Raw genomic sequence first — 9,629 nt, forward strand, 5'->3', positions numbered from 1 at the left:
ATTCTTCATTAATGCCTTTATAAGCTTCACATATGTAATGGTCATGGATTTTCGATATTCTTCCAGTTCACCATTGATTCTAGGCTTAACAATTTGTATAGAATGTTCGTCATCAACAAACTTAGAAACCCTTGATCGACCTTCGTCATCGATCGGTTGTCCCACTGTGGCAACGATCATCTAGTATATATATACACACACGATGTACAAAATTAATTTCCATTGAGAGTAATAAATTCCAAATTTGAGCGCGACTTCAAATAAACAATAAAACATTACCATAAATAAAAATCACTCTGCAACCATTAGAAAAGCTCTGCGACACCAACTAGTTACAAACCATTTGCTCCAAAAATCCAAGAATACAATATAAACATATATAAGCAAGAATAAAATGTCCCCCTCACAATTAAAACCGGATCCCATGTATTCTTTTTTGCATCACCATCTTCTTGGATACCATCATTCAATTGCAAATTGTAGTAACACTCTAAAAAATCAGGAGACCCATTCTTTATAGATGCCTTTATAAGCTCCACATATGTAGTGCTCATGGATTTTCGATATTCTTCCTGTTCATCTTTGACAGTAGGCTTAACGATTTGTATGCAATGATCCTCACTATCGTGGACATACTTAGAAACCCTCGATCGACCTTCGTCATCGATATAACCCTGAGCAGCAATCAATATACTTTTTGCATGGTCACGAAAATGCTGACCAACAAATTCTTCAAAATGTTTATATGGCTTAAGAACACCCAACATGGTTTTACAATTTAGAAGAAACATTTCTTGATCGTAACTTAAAAATTTCTTCTCCTGCCACATACCCCAGCGGGTAATCAAATAATATTTTGATGGATTATGATGACTGGGGTTTGCGAGTTTGTAGTTGAAGTAAGAATCGGTACTAACTACATGTTCATGAATCGTTAGTAGTATTTTCAGTATACTAAAATCCTTACTGTTACTACGTTCAGGTCTATGGAAAATCATATTATCATTAGGTTTTGGCAGTTTAATTTTGGTGAGAAGAGAAACAACATTTGGAGGTGAATTTGGGTAACCCAAAGTGAGTTGAATATCATAAAAGAATAAACCTTGGTAATACGGTGTACCTGGTTGTCCAACGACTACAGCTTTAAGTAGATCGATTCTTCCTTCATATGCTCTGACATAGATCGAATCGGGCAGGATTTTTTCCAGTCTCTTCCACTCTTTCCTTATTGAAAGAGTTGTTTCGGGGCTAAACGGTGTTTGATTATTTCGTGCTAAGCGATGATCATATATAGAAGTATGATCGTGTGGAATAATATCGAATTTGTTGAATTTCTGGTAGTTGATCTGTTCCTTATGATTTGTCATTCTATCTCGCCCACCTCACTATGATATTGTGTGAGATAAAAGGGGTTGCATATTTTGATAAAAATGGATATTTGTGAGTAGGGTTGTTCATGGTCGGTTTTGGTTCGGTTTTTAGCCAAACCAAAATCGAAACCAATACTATCGGTTTCTAAAAATTTAAACCAAACCAATCCATTAACCATTGGTTCGATTTCCAAATGGTTCCACTCGGTTTCGGTTTTTCTCATTGGTTTTTGGTTAACCAATAATTATGTCAAATTAAAAAGAAAAATTACACAAATTTACAGACAAAAAAAATCGTAACTGCCAATAGTATTGGTTTGCACAAATTTACAGACAAAAAAAAATAAAAAAAGTATCAAGAATAGTTAAAGCTTACTCTAAATCTAGAAATCAAAAGAAGATATATAATATATCCTAATTTAGTTATTGACAAACAGAAAAGAAGGAAGACGGGAAGAAGAAAGTCGAGTAGCAGCAGTGGCTGGGAAAAGAGAAAGAGTGAGAGTATCATAATGAAATATTAGATTTAGAATTTCTATTTATCCTCTAAATCAATCGGTAGAATCTAATACTTGTAAATCACCGGTAGAAACTAAATTTAAAAATTAATCGGTTTCCCAATAATTTTTGATTCGATTTTAGAGGTCAAACCAAACCAAAACCAATACTATCGGTTTTCCACTTTCTACACCATAACCAATCCATTAGTAAATGGTTCGGTTTGGTTTCTTCCTAATTGGTCTGATTCGGTCCGGCTCCAGCGAAAAACCAAAACCATGTTCATCCCTATTTGTGAGTTATTGGGTTTACAAGATTTAATGGGATTTGGAGGTATCTCTCTCTAGATATACGGTTTCAACTCAACGGGATCCTAAACTAATGCCGATCTTTCTTAACTTAAAATGCCAAAAAAAAAACAAAAAAGAAAAGGTTACGCCGCCGACTAAGGGGATCGAACCCTTGACCACGGGATTAAAAGTCACGCGCTCTACCACTGAGCTAAGTCGGCTGATCACGATACATTAAAAGAAAGAAAATTTAAATTTATCCAAAGAAATATTAACCAACCCACTAATACTTCCATCAACTCTTTTTTTCTTTTCTTGGTTAAGTCCGTGTACTTTCATGAACTCCACGGTACCTTCTAAATGCGTCGGAGAAGCTTCGAAATATTCGGTAACATCCATGTAAGAGAACAATTGAAACATTTAACCAACTATAAAAATATCCAATAACAATGACAAAAAGCTGTTTTTTAACTTCTGGACAAATATTTGTCATGGTCTTAGTATAATTAAGCATCGTGCTATTTGGAAAGTTAGAAATGGTGAAGGTATCCATGCTTTTGCTGATAATTGGGTGGCAAACATGTCTTCCACCTTATGCATTTCTTATATATCCTAACCCTGATATGTGTGTTAACAGTTTGATTGACAAAGATCTGAACACCTGGAATTCAGAACTAGTGCAATCTTTTTTTACCCAGGGAAACAGTCAGAAAATTATGAACGAATTCCCTTGACGGGTAGAGATAGGTTGGTTTGGCCATTCACTAAAAATGGTAATTTTTCTGTCAAATCAGCTTATAAATTTGGCTGGTGAGTTGTCTTCTGCTGATCCTAATTCTCAACCAAATCAAATATATAAAAACCTTTGGAAAGCTTCTCTCTTACCTAAAATCCAATTGTTTTTATGGAAATGCATTGGAGGATACTGCCAACTAAGGATAGAGTGTGTTTTCAAAGCTCAATATTTGTAGTAGGTGTGATATCAATTCTCCAGAAACTGTTGAGCATCTCATTTTGCATTGTCCCAGTGAGGGGCCTATGAGAGGGCTAACTAGGGATTTAGTCCCGGTCGCCCTCTCGGTCCACAAGCCTAATTTTCCCCTTTTTTAAGAAATTTTTGATTAATTTAGTGTATTAGTCCGGGACTAAAATGAAAAATCCATCCTCTGGATCCGTGACTGCATTGTCCTTACTCTATATCTGTTTGGAGTTCTTTGTCTTTTGGTAATTCGGTGCTTCAAGAATCTGCTTTTACTGTTAACATTTATGATTGGATTAGTAAACATCTTTTTTCCAACAATTTTCTTAGCTGCTCTGTCTTAACTTCTGCGTTGTGCATTTGGAGGGACAGATGTTTCCATATCTTCCAACAAAAATCTCTTAATACTCATTGCACTGTCAGATTGGCTTCTAAATTGATTAGTGATACTAATGAATTACTAACTTCTTCCAGTTATAATAGTCGTTCTACTGTTGTTCAAGCTCATATAGCTCCTTCGAATGAAGATCCTCCACATGACTGTCATTTAGTATATTGTGATGCTTCTTATGATAAAGATATTAACAATTCTTGCGTTGGTATTGTTGTCTTTAACCAAATAGGGGAGTTCAAAGGATGCAAAACAATCGCAGGCCAATCACTAAATCTAGAAGAAGCGGAATGCACAGCCTTACTTGAAACTGTAAAATGGGCTAAAGCTAGAGGTACAGAATTTGCTTTAACGAGTGATGCAAAGAATGCCATTGCTTTGTTAAATTTGAGCATGTTAGTAGGAATTTCAATAATTGGGCTGATAAAGCAGCTAAATACAGTAGAAGATTCAATGTATCAGGTGTTTGGTTGGAAAATTATCCCCATTCAACCTAAATCAGTTGTAATCTTTTCCTAAATCAATATATCTTCCTTAAAAAAGAAAAATAATAATAATAATGAACAAAGATATACACCTTAAGAAAGATGGATTCTGCACATAATAGATAGATGTACCCTCGTCTTAGACAAATCGAGCTTAACACTATAGTATGGCTGGATATATGATTAAACGAGAATTATAATACTCCCTCAACAAACTAAAGCAATGCTGGTCTTTCTGGGGTTTAAGACAATATTTTGCAAATGTTCAGTTCGTTCAAGTTTAACAATAATCCTAAACAAACTAAAATAAATGTGCAATTGGCATCAATAAAATAGAAATCGTTAATGCAAGATTTAGGCTTAAGATGATCAAATCTCACTAAAATCCGCTAAGACATAAAATATCAATACTGGTGCATTTGTACCAAAAATATCAAGTTGAAAAGAAAATGTTAAGTAAGAACTTACTATCATCAGCACTGTAAACAGTACTTTACTCATTATTACCGGATCTAAAAAGTAAAAAAGAAGATGGTGATTAAGGAATATAAAAGGAAAAGAATAACAAAGAAAGTGTTATCAAAATGTTTCAGACATCCAAGGCAGGAATAAAGCAGCTCAAGCCTGGCGAAAGGCGAAAGCTCTTACTCCGCAACTGCGAATGTTCTTGAGAATCAAGCCTTAGATTTATCATCATAAAGAATAAACTAAAATTTTGAGCAAAGAAAATATCATACAAAAACGTTCCACCTTTTGATTTCTTAATTCGAAAAACAGCAACTACTCCATACGCCTGTGCTAACACAAAGGCCAAAAATAAAAGATCTTTCGAGGTTTTTAAAAAAAAAAATCGACCAGAAAAGTGGAAAGATGGATCAGAGTACTGGCTTGGAAAACCTCTTCTGTTGAGAAAGAGATTCAAACAAAATGCACATTGTAATCTTGGTCGATCAGCTGGGGAAGGATCATCACCTCCATGACAACACTCCACTCAAAAACACAAAGCATGGGAAACTGAGTACCCACAGAAGGGCAAGGATAGGAAAAGCTAAGTTTAAAATAATAATCGTCAAAAAAATAACGAAATTTAAATTGATTTGTGGACAAATAAATATGCCTCAGCCCCTTAGATGTTCAAGTTGCGCGGTCATCTCCGCAATCATTACAGGTCTATGTGTAGTCATCATCGGCGTTCAGTCCCAAAACTAGATTGACCCAACTATTTTTTACTAATTCAATATAAGTTTTCAAGAATCAAGTTCAATCACGAGGAGAATTTCCGAAAGTTTAAAAAAATTTATGCCCCAAATTTTCCAAAAATGCAACAATTGACCAGATAATGAAGCCAAATGATTATAAAAACATTGTCACAGAGTGTCAATCAGGATTCAGATTAAACTCGAGCAGAATTAAACCAACAAGGTAAACAACATTTGATGTTTTTGAAACTGAAATTTCATGAGGAATATAAATGTGAATCAAAAATTACAAATCCTAGCAGAAAAATGAATATAACTAAACCAATGGCTCATTAGAGATGTGAAGAAAATGATTGTTAATAAATCAATTGATTGCATGAAACTCAACTGCCTCCTTCAACAAAGTCAATTTTGCAGAGAGTTCTTTCAGACTAAAGTGCATTTGAAGGACATTTAAGATAGACTAACTCTAAATTACAATTAGCCGTTACTATCTAAAAAAATAATCATTTCCTAATAGCAACCTATGAGTTCTGTGAGTGGGGAAGCCTGTTACGGGACGTTTAGACCAAGTTGATTGATTTACTGAAAGCGGCCCTGTGTCATATTCTCCCGGCCTAAATTTTACATTGAAAATGACATGTCCACGGAAGTACTTTGAATAATTAAGAAATACATATAATCTGATTCTTAAAGATGTTAGTCAATCTACCGAGGATCCAAATGTAAAAGTTCACAAAACACCTAACACAAGAGGACACAAACAGAATCACTAGAAAGATTTTGCACAACTTTTGAGCTCATCAAGTCTTTCATAAAAATGTCACCTGTAAGCCCTTGAATGTGCTTTCCGGAAACCCACTGAAAAGGAAAAGCTATTTCATGGACATTATGATATTCGAGTAACAGAAAAAGGAATCTACAGAGATTGTTGAAGGTCAGCGGAAGGAGAAGTCGTTTTTGTTAAAGACTTAAAGGCTTAATGCAAACACTTACAGGTACTTCCCACGGCCTTATACACATTCTCGTGTGCTTCATCTCATCATTGCATCAAAATCTAGATTGATTCCATTGTCACAATCAACTGAAAGCCCATTGGAGAAATAATCTTGAAATAAAATGATTCAGAACAACAACCATAATCCAAAACTTAAGCTACAGTGTGTCTAGCATTCAGATCATCGATAAAATCTCACTGAAATTGGCTAAGATATAGCATTTGTCATCATTAGCCCTACTAATCTGGATTATTGGTACTGGTGCACTTGTATAAAAAATTTAAGTCGAAACGGAGAACATAAGTAAAAACTTATTATCATCAACACTGCAAATAGTATTTTAAGTTAGTAACGGATTTGAAGATCAATTGGGATGAAAGGAAGAGAGCCAAAATTAAAGAATATAGAAGGAAAAAATCACAAAGGAAGTGCTACGAAATGTTCCAGAAATCCAAGGAAGGAATAAAGCAGCATTAGCTCTCAAGCCCGGTGAAAGGCGAAAAGCTCTTAATCGGCAACTGCGAATGTTCTTGAGAAACAAGCCTTGGACTAATATCATAAACAATAAACAATAAGCAAAAGTGTTGAACAAAAGAAATCATTATACAAAACATTCCAAGAAAAAAAGAAAAGGAAGCGCATAGATATCTTTATGCTGTTGAATTCCAGTAACATTAAACTAACTAATCTGACCAAAAAGAAAACATCAACTCTGGCATAAAAAGGTTCCAACTTTCAATAACTGGAAAGACTTGAAAGATATGAAGACCAATTTTAAGTTAGTTACTTTTCATGGGTAATAAATGAGAATGTTAAGCTAATGTAACACTGTTAACATGAACCCGATCACACAATCCAAATTTTGACCATCTCAAAAACACCATAAACTCGTAGAAAATTAACACCCTTGCTAATTGATGCACACAGACATAAGATTATAATGAACAAAACAGATCAAAGTGAACTAACCATCCAAAACTGCATCAGGGAGATAGGTTTCACATTTCGATCTAGCTTATCATACAAATCTTGAGTTGCAATAGTCAGGAGATGTGAAGACTGATCCAAGTTGTTGGTTTTCCAAGATACCTAAATGAAAACAAAATAGTTAAAGCAACTATTGGTGATTAGAAAAATATGCAAATGAAACCCTGATACACTAGGGAAAGATAATATTTTTACGTAAAATCAAAAACAAAACAAAAAATCATAGAAAAAACTCACTTAATTAGCTCCGATTTCAGCTCAGGAACTGAATGCAAGCATTGTAGAGAAAAATTCATGTAGCAGGTGTTTCCCAAATTATATAGATCAGCAGTGTGCCCCTGTGAAACCAGTTAATAGTCTTTTCAAGTTTAGATAGAGCAGTGGTACAAACAGCGAAATAGAATGACACTTTTACGAGCCCATCAAGTGTCACACAAAATATTAGACATCCGAAGAGAAAAATCTCTATATTGTAATCTCTATATTCCATCACAATGTGTTAACACATAGTATAAATACCATCAAAAAATCAAGTCACTTAAAGAGTAAGTTTTAGACTTAAGAACCTACAGCATCTCAAGAACCTAGAATGTATTTTAGTTATTTGCAAAATCAGAAAGGCTACACTTAGTTGTTAGCTGACGTCTGACAGTCACCTCATTTCCATAGCTGGAACGATCTAAGGAGACGTCCCAATTCCTTCTTCTTAATCTAATGAAACGGAAAAGTTCACATTACAGCTAGCTCCTAACAGATATACCAACATCTTGACATTAATACGATAAAAAATCTAGAGATCTGGTCGAATTCCACTTCAGTTATGCTATAATCAGGACTGTCTACTATCAACACAAGGTAAAGATACATAATTGAAGTCAAATAGTGAAACCACATATGATGGTGAAACAACTAAATCATTGACCACTTATCCAGACACTAAAATCCAAGATCCAAACCTGAAAATTAAACTCAGATGTAGCAGTACTAAATGGCAACACAAAATTTATTGTCAAGATTAAGTTAAGAACAAAGCAATCGAACAGAACAACGAAAGGAAGGACCTAAAGAGTACTAATATAACACGCATAACATAAATCAGCATGGTTAAACAAGAAAGTTATGCATCTCACCGCATCAATGGCTTATTCTTCTTTTCGTAGGTCTATAAAAAACAGGACCTTTCTCTGGAGCTTTCACAGTCTCATCTGTGGTTCCCATCATCATCAGTTTTGACCCTGGCATCCGTAGATGCATTGAGCAGGATTTTACGTGAAAAACTATACAACACAAGAAGGTTTTGTAACTGATCATCATCATCCTGTGCGGAAAAGAGCATAACGAATCAAGCAAGTTAAAAAAGCATGATATAATTACCAAACGTGCCAGTTAAAACATATCTAAAATCTTATTACCTTTAGCAAGCCACCATTAATCACAATCTTTTGCCTTTCAGTGGGGCAACTCCTGTTAGAACTAGGATTTAAAAACTAATGGTGGAAGACTTGGATCAATTTCAAGTTCTCAAACCTTTTTAACAACTCTTTTGCCCTTTTACAGTCACTGAAAAACAAAAGGACAAACACTATGTAAATCCCAGAAGTGCAGAAAAAGAAAGACAATGGCACAAATGCCTCACCAGCAATCAAATTAAACTCTACATGCGAACTTCTTCACAATATCAAAAAAAAAAAGGTCACTGAAAAACCCTAATTAGATTGTCAATCTAATACTAAAGTTCTCTCATATTCAAAATAAAAAGTGAAAAAATTTGGTTACCTGAGTAAATGCTTGTGGATCATGAGGAGACTCGTTGAAAAACATCAATCGACTGAAATTCATCAGTTAATGTAAAAAGCACCACCTAAGTACTTCTTCTTAATATTCTTGTTTGATTTTAAACAAAAATAATAGTAACTACAGAAATAAAAAAGTGATAATACAAATTAGGGTTTTTCTCTTAATACGAATTGATGAAACCATAGTGAAGAATAAGGGAATTGATTGATCCTGTTCATGCGGGTTTTGGGTTTTGGTAAGATTTTGAATGAAGAACAATGGTGGTGGTGAGTGAAGGTAGAGAAGGAGAGAGAACGGATTTTGAAAGATGAGTGGCTCTGGTTATAATATTCAGAAAAAAGTTATATGGGCACCCGAGAAATACAAGCTGGGGTGCCATGACTTATTAAAAATGATACTATTACCGCTGTTTTACTAGAAGTTTTTTTTTTAAGCTTCTCTTAAATATAGCCAACACATTATTCATAATCCAAAAAGTATAAATTAAAATGATAAGTAAAAAATTAATATGAAAAACCAAACAAGTTTTAATTTTTTTTAGTAACAATTAAATCCGCCTCTTACCCAAAATCAAAATAAATTCTAATTTTGTTTCTTAATCGTATTTAAAATTGATTAGTATTGTGGTTAACCAT

General features: G+C 34.2%; 1 protein-coding gene, 1 long non-coding RNA gene, 5 other non-coding genes and 1 pseudogene across 12 annotated transcripts; all 8 read right to left on the minus strand.

Annotated features, from left to right (window-relative positions):
* Positions 1-332: 332 nt before the first annotated feature.
* Positions 333-1,367, minus strand: LOC113305129 (putative ubiquitin-conjugating enzyme E2 38). The gene has a single exon (XM_026554230.1). It carries the CDS (start codon positions 1,365-1,367, stop codon positions 333-335), a length of 1,035 nt encoding a protein of 344 aa, XP_026410015.1.
* A 940-nt stretch (positions 1,368-2,307) lies between these two features.
* On the minus strand, positions 2,308-2,379 carry TRNAK-UUU. The gene has a single exon. It is a non-coding gene; the product is annotated as a tRNA-Lys (tRNA).
* Positions 2,380-4,883: 2,504 nt separating this feature from the next.
* Positions 4,884-4,991, minus strand: LOC113307288. Its single transcript, XR_003339081.1, has one exon. It is a non-coding gene; the product is annotated as a small nucleolar RNA Z103 (small nucleolar RNA).
* Positions 4,992-5,125: 134 nt separating this feature from the next.
* Positions 5,126-5,207, minus strand: LOC113307047. The gene has a single exon (XR_003339013.1). It is a non-coding gene; the product is annotated as a small nucleolar RNA SNORD25 (small nucleolar RNA).
* A 526-nt stretch (positions 5,208-5,733) lies between these two features.
* On the minus strand, positions 5,734-9,279 carry LOC113304674. Of its 6 annotated transcripts, none has more exons than XR_003338301.1 (7): positions 8,974-9,279; positions 8,610-8,757; positions 8,328-8,515; positions 7,435-7,535; positions 7,180-7,299; positions 6,209-6,296; positions 5,735-6,087 (listed from the first exon to the last, which is right to left on the minus strand). It is a non-coding gene; the product is annotated as an uncharacterized LOC113304674 (long non-coding RNA). The 6 variants fall into 6 exon arrangements; XR_003338300.1 differs by having other exon boundaries at positions 5,736-6,087; positions 6,209-6,269; XR_003338303.1 differs by having other exon boundaries at positions 5,734-6,269.
* LOC113307316 lies at positions 6,146-6,264 on the minus strand (annotated as a pseudogene).
* On the minus strand, positions 6,365-6,447 carry LOC113307311. Its single transcript, XR_003339100.1, has one exon. It is a non-coding gene; the product is annotated as a small nucleolar RNA R11/Z151 (small nucleolar RNA).
* On the minus strand, positions 6,650-6,774 carry LOC113307006. The gene has a single exon (XR_003338976.1). It is a non-coding gene; the product is annotated as a small nucleolar RNA SNORD14 (small nucleolar RNA).
* Positions 9,280-9,629: the final 350 nt, after the last annotated feature.

This window comes from Papaver somniferum, chromosome 8 (genome assembly GCF_003573695.1).
Source record: "Papaver somniferum cultivar HN1 chromosome 8, ASM357369v1, whole genome shotgun sequence".
NCBI classification, from domain to species: domain Eukaryota; kingdom Viridiplantae; phylum Streptophyta; class Magnoliopsida; order Ranunculales; family Papaveraceae; genus Papaver; species Papaver somniferum.

What these genes read in the sequence shown, in the direction of transcription:
- LOC113305129 (XM_026554230.1), bottom strand. Translation starts at nt 1,367, where the DNA reads ATGACAAATCATAAGGAACAGATCAACTACCAGAAATTCAACAAATTC.